The sequence below is a fragment of the Eretmochelys imbricata genome, chromosome 9 (genome assembly GCF_965152235.1).
Source record: "Eretmochelys imbricata isolate rEreImb1 chromosome 9, rEreImb1.hap1, whole genome shotgun sequence".
In the NCBI taxonomy this organism is placed as follows: Eukaryota; Metazoa; Chordata; order Testudines; family Cheloniidae; genus Eretmochelys; species Eretmochelys imbricata.
Window position 1 is genome coordinate 9582782 of NC_135580.1, and position 14832 is coordinate 9597613.

At 47.2% G+C, this 14832-nt stretch overlaps 1 protein-coding gene across 1 annotated transcript in view; it reads left to right on the forward strand.

The window, feature by feature from the left end:
- Window positions 1–14832, forward strand: part of MCF2L2 (MCF.2 cell line derived transforming sequence-like 2) — a 308714-nt gene that overhangs the window by 247035 nt on the left and 46847 nt on the right. Inside the window, exons 16-18 of the mRNA XM_077826650.1 lie at window positions 2829–2895; window positions 6172–6287; window positions 8914–8983. Of these exons, the coding sequence (XP_077682776.1) occupies window positions 2829–2895; window positions 6172–6287; window positions 8914–8983 (253 nt within the window). The remainder of the gene's footprint in view (window positions 1–2828; window positions 2896–6171; window positions 6288–8913; window positions 8984–14832) is intronic.

The window sequence follows — 14832 nt, forward strand, 5'->3', positions numbered from 1 at the left end:
TTTTTGCTGTGAGAATAATATATATATAAACTAAATATTCCCCTGTCATAGTGTTTACAAATGAATACATAGTACTAGAGTAAATGAAACAATGAATTCCCACTACTGTGGCTCTTTTGGGTAATGTTTGTTGCTAGTTTTGCTCCTGGACCTTTGAGAGCTGAGTATCACTTCTGTAGTATATCTTTATAAGGGAGGGATGGAATTTGAACCCCAGCATGCAGCCAGTTGAGACTTGCCCTGCAGCCACTATCATAGGCACTGAACAAGAGTAGAAGAGGTGGCCCATTACTTCCCATGCACTGCAGGATTTGGGGCCAGATGATCCACACTGTGTGTAGAAGATCAAGTGGCTCAATTCCCAGTCTTTGGTTATTGAACTCTGCTGAACTCCATTGCAGTGTTGGGTTTTTTAAATGAAGCTTTTTATTAATACCAGTAATAGCAAACAAACATGATCAAGAGACCACCATATGGAGGATGAGATTGCTGTATTATTAAAGGTGGCATTGGAGTGCAGCGTAGTGGTCATAACATTGCCCGCATAATCTATCAGAACAGGAATAAACCTACAAACGCTGAACACTTTCAGAACTGAAGCAGAAGTAAAAAGATATGTTAATAATTTCCAATTTCCATATCTGATCAGGTGTGAGTAATGAGTTGTCTTATTTAAATGCCAGTTTCCCTCTGGCTCTTCAGCATGGCTGGAACTGGTATATTGAGCATGTCCAGGTCTCTTAGAGGCAGCAATGAAGCTATTACATGTATGGGGTTGCTCAGATAGAACTGGTTACTCATATGTGTCGTGACCTCTGGGTCTCGAACCTGGGTGTTCAGGAGCAGACATGCTCCAACCTTCCATCTGGCAGCCTGCTGATGCTTGCTTACCTGGGACCCATGACGCTCAGCCCCCGTCTGAGGCTCCGCCCCTGCAGTCCTATTGGTGGAGTCCCGGAGACGTTGGTTGGCGTGCTGGCCCTACTTAATCCAGCAGCAGAAAGAGGAAGCTCTCTGAACAGCTGGGCTCCACGCTGTTCTGGACTGTGTGCCTTGTGCTTCTTGCTCCCACTGCTTGATTTCCTGGTGTGACTCCTGGCATCTGAGCTGTGGTTCTGGCCTACAGTTTGTCCCTAGGCGCCGACTCCATGGATGCTCCAGGGTGCTTAGCACCCACCGGCAGCCAGATCCCCCCATCTCCCCCAGTGCCTCCCACCCACCGGTGGCCCCACTGATCAATTCCTCCCCTTCCCTCCCAGCGCCTCCCGCCTCCAGCGATCAGCTGTTCCACGGCATGCAGGAGGCGCTGGGGGGAGGGGAAGGAGCAGGGATGGGGTGTGCTCAGGGGAGGGGACGGAACTGGGTGGGAAGAGGAGGGGTAGGGGTGGGAAGAAGCAGGGTGGGGGTAGGGCCTTGGGGGAAGGGGTGGAGTAGGGGTGGGGCCTGGAGCTGAGCCGGGGTTGAGCACCCCTGGGGAAAGGAGGAAGCTGGTATCTGCCTCCTGGCATCCTGACCCAGCTGACTACAGTCTTGTGACCGCAGACACTGGCTCTGACTACTAGGTCTGGCTGCCCACGACCTGACTGTGACAATATGGGTTTATCTGGAAAAAAATCCAGTTATGCTTTCTTTACAATCTGAGTAACGTGAGAGTCACCGTGTGTTTTGTATCTTATTCGCACTATTTGTGCGAACCACTATAAACCTTGACTATATATTAGTGAAATTTGGGAAAAAAGGTCCCAGTATTGCTAACACTGGTTCAACCCCACTAATGTCCTCAGTGTTGGGAGGCCTAGTGTAGATGGGCCAGCATCATTCCAAGCATTGTGATCTAATCCTCTTCAGAGCAGGTGAAATTAGGGTTGCCACCTGTGCCAGGATCATCCCCTTTTTGAGGTAGCTGTCCTGGGAAATCTGTAGGGTTGCTTGGTACAGAGTGCCAGCTGTCCAGCTGTGTGGGCTCAGGATTATCCCAGTTGTCCTGTTTTGTTTTGATTTTTTTTTTAATACCTCAGAGATGGCAACACAAGGTCAAATCAACACAGTACGTAAAATGCCAATGGCAGCCAGCAGCAAAGGTACTCCAGGCTAAAGGGTATGTCTTCACTGATTAAAAAAGAGATGTGTTTTTACAGTAGGATATCTAACGCATGTTCGCGGTCGCTCTGAAATAAACAGAATGGAAACAGAGCATTGTTGTTTTCCTGCAAGGTAAACTAGGCAAAGTCAGCTATGGTTGGTGGGAGGGGGTAGGGTATATAAAGTGCTGACCTCCTCTAATTCCCTCTCAGTTAACACCACAAGTGCCTTTTATCCATTGAGGCCATGTCTACATTACAAACTCATGTTGACGTAATTGGTTCCATGTGCATTGGGGGGAAAACATCATTAGTTTCTCTTCTTATTTTATAACATGGAAACAAAACAGAAATTAAATAAGCCTATCCTAAGAAGACAAAGTCTTCTGTCTTATTTCCTATTAACATGTTATTGCTGAAATTATCAGAGGAATTCTCTTTTCCTCCCCTCCCCACCAGAGTGACCTCAGGGTGACCCAGATAGATCTAAAAGTGACAGAAATAATCAAGATTCATTTTAAGCAGAGGAGAAATTAAAACTGAGTTGGAGAAATATACCAACCCAATGGGATACTTGGCCCTTCTAAGCTTATCTGCTTATCTGTGTTGAAGAGCGAGAGTAAGGTAACCCTTGGTGTCATAGATTATTTGTGGATAGCTTTGTGGTGGTGATATAAAAGGAACAGATATTTTGTGCTTTGCAATATTGGTAACTATTATAACTCTCTTTCTCTCTTTTTCTTTTAGCCACATAATAAATGAACTTATAGAAACAGAGCGGGTTTATGTAGAAGAACTTCAAAGTATAATAGAGGTAAGGTGAATGCTTCTGTGCAAACTTCCAGTATTTATCTTCTGAGTTATTAATGAATGAGTAATAAGCTTGCTCTTTGCAGTGATTTTTTTTACCCTTTATAGGACACTCTGTGTGAGGTGCCGAGCACTCACAATGCCCATTCCTTGTTTAGAAGGCACAGGTTTTCCATTATAAGGCACTTCAGCCAAGAAGGTGAAGAATTAAGGCTATTCTACGTATTTTACTTCAGGAGTTAGGTTAGGGGGGCAGGTGTGGTGCCCTATTCAAGTTCTGCCCCGAAAACCGGGGAGCAGGATGTTTCTCATAAAAGGATCAGCAGTGAAATAGTTAACAATGTTAACTTGGAAACATCACGATCAGGCTTCAGAGTCTACATCCTGGGTTTTTTTTTATGGATTCCAGCACCAGAAAGAACGTTGTGATTATCAGCTCTGACCTTCCATATAATTAGGGTTGGCAGAATTTATAGGAAAAATGTAAAGGATTTATAGGATCATTCCCCTCTATTCGGCATTAGTGAGGCCTCATCTAGAGTACTGTGTCCAGTTTTGGGCCCCATACCACAAGAAGGACGTGGAAAAATTGGAAAGAGTCCAGCGGAGGGCAACAAAAATGATTAGGGGGCTGGAGCACATGACTTGTGAGGAGAAGCTGAGGGAACTGGGATTGTTTAGTCTGCGGAAGAGAAGAATGAGGGGGGATTTGATAGCTGCTTTCAACTACCTGAAAGGGGGTTCCAAAGAGGATGGGTCTAGACTATTCTCAGTGGTAGCAGACGACAGAACGAGGAGTAATGGTCTCAAGTTGCAGTGGGGGAGGTTTAGGTTGGATATTAGGAAAAACTTTTTCATTAGGAGGGTGGTGAAGAACTGAAATGGGTTACCTAAGGAGGTGGTAGAATCTCCTTACTTAGAGGCTTTTAAGGTCAGGCTTGACAAAGCCCTGGCTGGGATGATTTAGTTGGAGGATTGGTCCTGCCTTGAGCAGGGGGTTGGACTAGATGACCTCCTGAGGTCCCTTCCAACCCTGATATTCTATGATACTATGAATTTGATTTCTTTTTTTAAATAATTTTGATGGATAATATTGGTGTTTATTTTTAAGCATTTTTTTAGATTTTTATCTATTTAAATGTTCACAGTTGCATGAAATTATGGGTGGTTCAGGCAGTTATTTAATGACAGTAGACACTGAGATTTAAAAAGTTAGAGTCTCATAAACCATTGAAACACAAATTGTCAATGTCACATGTCAGAATATACCAAGGATGTTCCTTAAATCAACAGATCGTACTTTTTTGTTTACTATTCATTTGCTAGTACGTTTGTACCAAGCCCAATTCAAAAGTCTAAATCACTGGATTTTAACTAATAAATTCTCAAGCAGCATTTTTCTTACTTGGCATATTTGTAAATTTCGATTATTATTAAGGGAAATATTTGTTGTTGTTATGTGTACAGTGAAATTGATGTTTACTGACATTTACTGATAAAATCTAATCCTTACAAGCCTATGTATAACACGGGCCATAGAACTTCCCCAGAATAATTCCTTGAGAACTAGAGCATCTCTCTTACAAAACCATCTCCGTTGAGATGAATGGGGGTAATTCACACCTGTCGTAGGACCAAATGCTAAACTTCATTGCGCCAAACTTAAGTAAATGAGCTTTGCACAGATGATCTAAGTATGGCTGAGAGGAAAAAACTCCTTCCCGCAATCCAGTGTCTAGGCATATAGCCGTTCTTCTGGTGCTAATACAAGTCATGGACCCTAGCTATTATTAAAGCCCCTGTGTGCTCCCTCTGTGTGGGGCTTGGGTCTGTGATCCATGTACAGTGGCAGATCTATGTACTGGCTACTTCTCAGCAGGGCAGCTGGCTGGCTGTTGTCTACTAGGGCCTCAGACCCTTGCCCCTTTGGAACTCACGTCTTCCTTAGGTCTGTAACAGCCTGAGTTTGGCGGCCTTCAGAGTGCACTGAAAGGCCCACCTGTTCTCCAGGGTCTGTAAGAAAATAGGTGTTGGGGAGGGCTGGTGGTGGTGGCTGTGTGGGAACTGTGTGTGGGATTGACTAACTTCTTTCATACCTATGCCCTGGTCTACACTGGGAGGTGGGGGGGATCAATCTAAGTTACGCAACTTCAGCTACGTGAATAACATAGCTGAAGTCGACGTACTTAGATTGACTTACCGTGGTGTCTTCACCGTGGTGAGTTGACTGCTGCCGCTCCCCCCGTCAACTCTGCCTGCGCCTCTCGTGGTGGTGGAGTACGGGAGTCAACGGGAGAGCGCTCAGGGGTCGATTTATAGCGTCTAGACTAGACGTGATAAATCGATCCCCGTTGGTTCAATCGCTGCCCGCCGATCCGGCAGGTAGTGTAGACATACCCTATCTTGTTACTTCTTTATTTGATTTCAGCTGGGGGAATTGATGGGTCTGTTTACTGGTTTAGTAGTGTATTTTTAAAAGCCTGTCAAGTGCTCCCAGAGTGCTCTTCTTGTATAGTTTGTAAAAATCCAAATAAACCCCAACAAACATAACCCTCCTGTGTGGAGAGCCCTGTGCAGCAAAACTATAAGGACTCTGTTATGCTTAAGGCCTTCCCTTCCCACAGGGCAGGGTCAACTTTTGACTTTTAGGTTTTATCTACACTTCGAGCTGGAGGTATTTTCCAGCTCAAGGAGACATATCTTTGCTAGCTTTGATCGAGCTAGCACACTAAAAATAGAAGTGTAGCCATGGCAGTCACAATGGCAGGAGGGGCTAGCTGCCCAGGTACGTACCTGGTATCTTGGATGGGATCACATTTGGGTGGCTAGCCCCTCCTGCTGCTCCCACCGCTGCAGCTAAACTTCCGTTTTTAGTGTACTAACTTGATCACAGCTAACCTGGGTTTGTTTCCTCAAAGAGGAAATTACACCTCCAGCTCGAAGCACAGACATACTCTCAGAACTGCTGTTTCATTCTGTCTGTAGACTCAGCCCTGCCTCTGGTCAGGGTTGGAACAGTATCATCATGACTCTGGAAACTTAAAATCAACAGGAACTGATGGGCCACCAGAGAAGTGCTGGTATGGGAAGCCACCATGAACCAGCTCAATTTGACCTCTGCTGTACTTAGAAAACAAAGAGCAAACAGGATCTGAGTCAGACTGTGCAATTATGAGCAGTACCTAGCGACAGTATCACCATATTAAATGTGTCAGTGGATCAAGCACAGTATTTCTTTTTCCTGGTGAAAATTGGCCTATTGTTTTTTCACTCTCCACAGGGCTATGCTTCAGAAATGGACAATCCTGACTTAATTCACCTGATCCCGTCGGCTCTTCAGAACAAAAAGGAAGTTCTTTTTGGCAACCTCCCGGAAATCTATGAATTCCACAACAGGCACGTGCTTACTGTCTAGTAATCTACACTTTCATGAATAAGCTATTACATACAATGCTTTATCTTCCCCACAAATAAGCAGCCAAGAAATGTAGTCCTCACCTTACCTGTGTGTGCACCTCCTACTGTAGAATCATGCACAATGTAAAAAATCCCTGGGGTCATCTAATTAATCTCCTTGTCAGTGTAGGCTTGTACTCTGTTGTGCATGTAATGTGGTTTGTCCTAACTTTAGTAGTTTTAAATGTCCCTTGTGAGAAGTCTTTTACCCCTTTCCTTGGAACATAATAGATGTTGTGGAACCAAATCCTGCAGCCTTTTATTAGATAAGACTCTAATTTTCCTCTGCTGTCAGGAAATTTTTCCTAATGTTCAGCCTAATTTTTCCTGTCTTTATGTCTTCCCATTACTAGTAGCTGTAATCTGATTTGTTGCACTCCTTGCTAGGTGTTTACATCTGTCAAACGTTCATCTATGGATGCCCCCTCCAAAATCCTTGTCTACACTGGGAAGTATACCAGTTGCTGACATCTGTTGTCAGCAATCAGTGCAGCTGAATTTGTGCTGAAAACACTAATTTAATAGACAAGATTAAAGTATGTTCAATGTCCTTTCAGGAGATTGAGGAAACGTATTAAAAATTTCCTACTGTTGCTAACCCCAGTGCAGCAGAACTGACATTAACAACAGCAGGGATTTCAAAATTCCCTTGCATAGAGGAGGTATGTGTAAGGTGTAACGACTGGATGAACAAAACAAGAAAAGTCCCTCCCATTTTCCAAGGTATAATAATTATGCCAATAAAAGTCCTTATGTTTTCCAGCTTTTTCCATTAGTTTTTAAAATGAAAGTTCTTCCCTTTCTGGGGTTCAAGCAGGAAAGAGACATTCAGCCTTCCCCTAAGCCTTGTCTCTTCCCACACTTAAAGGCCTGATTTACAGTCTATCAAAGTCAGTGAAAAGACTCCCACTGACTTCAGTGGGCTTTGGATCTGGCCCTAAACTCCCACTCTTGCTTTCATATACAGCATTTTGGCCCTGATGGATTACTGAGTTCAACTGCATGTGCTCTGCACCCCTTTGCCCTCTACCTATCTGCTCCTACGTCCCCTCAGAACCAACTGAGAAGCAGAAGGTTGGGCCACCCAACTGGAACTGGACCCCCAATGGCTATGGGACCCAGACAGGTCATAACCCCATCACTAGCAGATTAAAGCATGGTCCAACAACTGTCTGATTCAGACACGAAACTCTGAAGAGGGCCCCATTTCTCCAAAGGACCCCTCCCCGCCACACCCGCAATAATGTATATCTCTAGTAGTTGGATCAGGGACCTCATGGTTTTTCACCAATCTCCTTTGCGAGGGAACCACAGCACCTATTTCTAGATTTAGATGGGGCCTCCTGTGACAGAGCCCTGGGTACAACCTGGAACTGTGGGACAGTTGTGCCCCCTTAACTCTCCAGCCTGGGCTGTCTCTTGCAACGCTATGCTCGTGACAAGCAGAAAATCCCTTCAGGCACTGTGATCAGTCAGCCAACAACATACAGCTAAATTGCGTGAATGCTCTTTAAGTCACTCATGAACTATACACAGGGAGACACCAACAAATCCCCCCAGCCTTACACCCCAGAAATGTACCATCTTACACTGCTCAAGACCTTCTCTTGAACAATGCAAGCTCATTAATTAGTTCACCACTTCTGCAAAGGATAGTGGACATGCACCAGCCTTTGTAATCTGAGCAGATTCCCCAAGCACTTTAGACAAATTCACTGGTAAAGTTGAAACATTAAAATTAGTTTATTAACTACAGAAAGGTAGATTTTAAGTGATTATAAGTGTGAGGTGTAGAGGACAGAGTTGGTTACATAAGAAATAAAAGATAAAATCACAGTCTAAATCCTAAACTTTATCAGACTAAGCAAGATTGGAATCAAGCAGTTTTTTTCACCCCACTAGGTGTTGTAAGCGGTTCACAGTTCTTAATACACAGGCTGAATTCCCTGCTCAGCCTGGGACAAATCTCCCCAGTTCACAGATTTTTCTTCCAAACGTTCTTGTTGCCCTCAGAATAGGTGGGGGAGGAGAAAGGTGGGCTCATGATGCCACTGTCCCTTATTTTATACTCAATTCATGTGCCTAGAAAAATACTGGCTCAAACATGAAGTCAAGCATCACATGTCCTGATACCTTGCTGAGTCACAGACTTAAGCAATCCCCATTGTGTAGCGCTTGAGCAACTGTCTCTTATTGAATTGTAAATCTCTTGTTTACAATTTCCTGGCTGGTCAATGGCTGGTGATGGTCGCTTAACACCCATCTGAGTGTGAGCCACCTCCCTTGTTGCCACAGGAGAGCTAGCTGTGGATGTCTCCCAGACACACAACATATTTCAGTAACAACCATATAGCAAAATCTTATAACTTCATATACAATGGTGATATACTTATGTTGACAGAACAATGAGTTTCAGCAAATTGTGACTTTACCTCACAAGGGCATACTTTGTACAAAACACTTAATCATGTCACAGTGGTGAATATGGGGGTTCAAGAGTGTCATATACCCCCCACCGTGTAAATGTATTGATCTCTTGGAAATGCCTTTCCTCTCTCCCTCTCAGAATTTTCCTTAAGGAGCTGGAAAATTGCATTGAGAACCCTGAGCTTCTTGGTCGGTGCTTTTTAAAAAGAGTAAGTAAACAGTGGGTTTGTATAAAACCAAGGGTCTGGTCCTACAGCACTTGCTTACACAAGTGGCTTGGCCCACACTCACCTGAATGATCCCATTCGCATCCATGGAACTGCTTGTGTGAATGAGGCACACTCACATGACTAAATGCTGCTGGATTGAGCCCAAGTCTAGAAAAGATTGATGCTGTTAATTAATGTAGATTTTTAAATTGGAGCCTTTTGGTTGCCTTGGTGACAGGAAGGGATCCTGACACTGGCCCCAGGCAACTCCATGGTCACAATAGCCAAACACAGCCCCACCACAGGTAAGAGAATGGCTCAGCAGCAGATCCTCTCGCTCCACTCAGGCCCTATCCCGTCAAGCTCAGAGATGTTGAGCTCCACAGGGTACAGGAAGCTCATCCCCCTAGGGCCACCCCTGGAATCCTGCCTCCTCCCTGAGGCAGTGGAACTGTATCAGGTCTGTGGCTTGCTCCCTTTGAAGTCAATGGGAGTTTTACCACTAATTTACATGAGATTGGGTTCTTACTTGTTCACAGAATTCAGCAATCTTTAGGAATGTAGGACTGGAAGAGACCTCTTGGGTCACAGAATCCAGTCCCCTGTTATCGGAGACAACCCCATCCTATAATCCCATTCACAAATTTATCAAGCTATTTAGGTTATTTGCTTCCACTACTCCTTTTGGGAAGCTATTCCAGAGCCTCTCTCCTCTGATGGTTAGAAACCTCCTTCTAATTGTATTCATGATGACTTAAATAGCTCTTCACCCTCCCTGCTGTTTAACTCTCTGATGTATTTACAGAGAGCAGTCATAGCCCTTCTCAGCCTTTCTTTTGCTAGGCTAACCAAGCCAACCTCTTTTAAGCTATGTCTACACAGCTATTAAAACCATGTGGCTGGCCCATACCAGCTGACTCGGGCTCGCAGGGCTTGGGCTTGGGCTACTGTTTGATTACAGTGTAGACATTACAGCTCAGGCTGCACCCCAAGCTCTGGGATCCTGCCACCATGCAGGGGCCTAGAGCCTGGCCTCCAGCCATAGCTTGGAAGTCTACACTGCAATGAAACAGCCCCACAGCCTGAGCCCCGTGAGCCGAATCAGCTGGCATGGACCAGCCACAGATTTGTAATTGCAGAGTAGACATACGCATAGGCTCTCCATTGCCTTGATCATCCCACTAGCCTTTCTCTGCATCTGTTCCAGTTTGAATTCATCTTTCTTGAACACGGGTGACCAGAACTGTACACAATATTCCACCTGAATAAACAAGGAATCTACCCATCAGCAGGGGTCTCCTGTACTTTTGTATTGTGGTGGTAACTGATTGTTTAAGCCTGTGGAGTGAGCCCCACTCACTGGAAAGTCCAAGATTACCAGGCAGTGCTGTTTCTTTGCACTGGGTAGCCCAGCATTCATATAGCCACGTCTGCCTTTGCTTGACTTACACGCTAAGGTGAAGAGCAAGTTAAGAAAATGGCTCCTTGTGGGTAACCACCTGTAATTCCAGCTCCCCTGCCAGCTTTCCCAAGTCCTGCATCATTTAGCACAGCCTTATTGTTGTAACTGACACGTCAGAAGCTGGTGGTGCTTGCAGTGCAGTTATTCCAAAAAGTTACTTTGCCGGTTTCCTCCTGAACACTTTCTTGCTCTGACAAACTCACAAAACCAGGGTACTGTGTTCAGACCAGGAAGCTTGTGAAAGTGACTGGCATCTATTAACCACAAAAGATTGTGACACGCTCCAGTTCTGTGTCACAACGTTGTCAGCTGGGTTTTCCATTTCCTTTGTTATTGGGGTCTATCAGGCAAAACCATGTGTGATGAATTATTGATGTTCCTAAAGACATCTGACTGTTAATTTTTCTTTAACAAGCCACTAACTGCTGTTTACTGAATATTTAAGGCTGACGTGCATGGCCTTACACAGTAATCAGGAATTATGTGTAAGGGAAAACAGCCTGCCTTCTACTCCATGGAAACTAAAAAGTAGTTAACGTGATTAAGACACACTGGTCTTAAAACATGTTAGTTTATTAAAAATAGAGGGTTTGACCAACTAAAAGGGGTTGAAAACCATGACAAGATTTTGCCTTTCAAAGCAGTTCCCTTATCTGGGACCAGTGTTCTCCGGGCTATATTGGGAAAATTAGCATCATGTGTTAGACATTGCTTTTAGACTAGCTGGACTTTCAAGAGCTACAGCAGGGGTCTCAAACTCAAATGACCAAGTGGGCCACATGAGGACTAGTACATTGGCCCGAGGGCCACACCACTGACCACCACCCCCACCGCCCCCACTCCACCCCTTCCGTGAGGCCCCGCCTCTTCCCACCCCTTCCCTGCCCCCATTCCAACCCCTTCCCTGAAATTCCCACCCCAACTATGCCCCCTGCCTGCCTCCAGGGTGCAGGGGGTTGGGGTGCAGGAGGGGCGTGAGGTGCATCAGGGGGCTCAGGGCAGGGGGTCGGGGTGCAGGGTGGGGAGGGGGTCAGGGTGCGGGGTGCAGCAGGGGGCTCAGGGCAGGAGGTTGGGGTGCGGGGTGCAGCAGGGGGCTCAGGGCAGGAGGTTGGGTTGCAGGAGGGTGCGGGGTGCAGCAGGGGGCTCAGGGCAGAGGGTCGGGGTGAGGGGTGCAGCAGGGGGCTCAGGGCAGGAGGTTGGGTTGCAGGAGGGTGCGGGGTGCAGCAGGGGGCTCAGGGCAGAGGGTCGGGGTGAGGGGTGCAGCAGGGGGCTCAGGGCAGGGGGTTGGGTTGCAGGAGGGGTGCGGCAGGGGGCATAAGGCAGGGGGTCAGGGTGCAGGAGGGGTGTGCGGTGCAGCAGGCGGCTCAGGGCAGGGGGTTCGGCTGCAGGAGGGGTTCGGGGGGCGGGTCCGGCCCGGCGCGCACCAGGAGCAGGGCAGGCTCCCTCCCTCCCTGCCTGCCTGCCCTGCCCCCACGCCGTGCTGCGCCGGGAAGCGGCTGGGGCCTGCGGTCGGGGGGACACACAGGGGTCTGTGTGTTGTCCTGGCCACTCCTTCAGGTACCTCCCCCGAAGCTCCCATTGGCCGGGAATGGGGAACCACAGCCAATGGGAGCTTCGGGGGAGGTACCTGGAAGAGTGGCCAGGGCAACACACAGACCCCTGTGCCCCACACCCCCTGCCCCAGGTCCCGGCCTCTTCCCGGAGCGGTGAAGGGGCAGGGCAGGAAGGGAGCCTGTCCTGCCCGCGGTGCGCGCCGGGCCAGAGCCCCTCTACGTAAATGCTGGGGGCACGGGGATGCTGCGGGGAGCTGGCGGGGCCGCAGAAAATAACCCCGCGGGCCGCGTGTTTGAGACCCCTGCCATATGTGAAACAATACATAAGGTCTGATTCTGCACGTGCTGAAATCAATGGGAAAACTCACAATGCCTTCAAAGGGAGCAGGACTAGGGCCCGAATTATGGGTAGCTAGTGTATGTAAAGAACTGAGGTTTCAATCAGGTAAAGAGTTCATTAGATTTGTTCAACGTGCCAGCTACCATTCTTTATTCCCCCTGAAATCATACTTATATGACACTGTTATGGCATTTTACAGACAAATAAACCACAACAGGTGCTGTTCGTAAAGTGTTGATTGCAGATTATTTAGACTGTTCATAATCCATGCCCAGTAAACCACGTGCTGATTCACCGGTGACTTATTCCAGCTTTACACTGGTGAAGCCCCGCTCGGAAAAGTGGAGCTCCAGCAAGAGTCAAACAGTAGCAGATCGAGCCCAGTGAGCGTATGATTAGAATACAGCCTGTTGTGGGTTTTATTGGATGGGCAAAAAGAAAAGGAGGACCTGTGGCACCTTAGAGACTAACCAATTTATTTGAGCATAAGCTTTTGTGAGCTACAGCATCTGATGAAGTGAGCTGTAGCTCATGAAAGCTTATGCTCAAATAAATTGGTTAATCTCTAAGGTGCCACAAGTCCTCCTTTTCTTTTTGCGAATACAGAGTAACACGGCTGTTACTCTGAAACCTGTCACTGGATGGGCACTCTTTCAAGAATGCTCCCTGTGGCCCGGTCTGATCACGTGACAGCTTTTAACCTGATTTTGTAACTGGTTAAAGGCTTGATCACCTTGTAACTTGGGGCACTAGTAACATGGCTGAGTTTGTGTCCACACAACTGCTTTTCTGCCGTCACAAAGGTGTTTGTGCAGCCACTGCCCGGCTGCATTTGCATCAATGCATTCTGGGAAAATGTGGTCCCACACATAGGTGCCGACTCAGTGGATGCTCCGGGGCTGGAGCACCCACGGGGAAAAATTGGTGGGCCACCGGCAGCCAAGCTCCCCACCCCAGCTCACCTCACCTCCATCTCCTCCCCTGAGTGTGCTGTGTCCCCGCTCCTCCTCAAAGCGCTTGCCATCTCAAAACAGCTGTTTTGCAGCGTAACAAGCTGTGGAAGGGAGTGGGGAGGAGCGGGAATGCTGCGTGCTCAGGGGAGGAGGCGGGGCCAGGGCAGGGATTTGGGGAAGGAGTCCAGTAGGGGCAGGGAGGGGGCGGAGTTGGGGTGGGGACTTTGGGGAAGGGGTTGGAGTCGGGGCAGGGTCGGGAGCGGGGAGTGTCGAGCACCCACCGGCGCCAGGAGAAGTTGTTGCCTATGGTCCCACAGTAGGCCAGCCTGGGATAGAATGCCCCAGAGACATGCACCTGTCCGGTGCTGATCACTCTGACCCTGACCTATCAAACCATTTCAACATGTGCTTAATTTTAAGTCTGGGATGGGGATACTCAAATGCTTAGAGTTAAGCATGTACTGGAGTGCTTTGCTGGATTAGGGCCAGAGTGCTTAACACCTTGCAGGATTGATCCCACAGACCAGTATCAATAGGACATGGGACAGTGGACGCTGTTAAAGTCAGTGGGATTCCTCTAATGTGTAAGGGTATGCTTATCATATGATAGATATCCTACCGTAAAGAGAGCTGGGAGGATGGAGGGATTCCCGAGCCACAGACATGGTGAGGGCTCTGTCTGTACTGCAGAAAAACCCAAAACAAACGGGTCTGAGCCATTCAGCAATCATGTGCCAGCCACAACCTCTGGAAGGGGTGAAACATAATGAACTGCTGTTGTTACTGCTGCGTGGTAACCATGTTTGGACACGTGTTTAGAGCCAGCCATGCCACTACTTCGTTAAAGACACATAGTATAGGTGAATCCTTAGAGCCTGACCCTGGGAAGATCAGGTGGGAATGGAGGGAAGTCGGATCAAGTGGGAATCTCAGCTCTTTGCAGGAGATGCCCAGAACCTGGCGTGACTACATCCTTCCTGACAGTATTACCAACCCTAGCAAGAGGAACCAGCAGTTGCAGTAGGCAGTTGGTTATCTTACCTGGGAGAGGAAGCACAGAAAATGAAGCTGTTTGAAAGGTTTGTGTCAGCTGCTGAACCTCAGGGCACCTTGAGTGATACATTAAGGGCCAAATTCCTGCCTCACATGCAGGCACTCATCAGCTGCCAATAAAGTTAACTGGAGTTGTGCATATGTGCCCTGAACACACTAAATCTAAAGAATGTTTGTAAAGCGCGTTGAAATCCTTGGATAGGAAGCACCATAGAAGAGCAAAGGCTTATAGATACAACAGTGGTGACCATGATGTAAATATATAGGCAGATCTAGGGTTGGAAACCCTGGAGCTGAACATTCCTGAACTTTGAGATGCTCAAGATCTGGCTCTGAATCGATAGCCCAGCCCTGATTATTCCCCTGTGGAATTCCATTTCTGACTATGCGACTCTCAGTCCTTGCCATAATGAAAGGCTAGTTTTAAGGACACAGAACATTTGTCTGAGCTGGTGTCCCCTTGATTTGTGCAGCGCTGTATATGATGT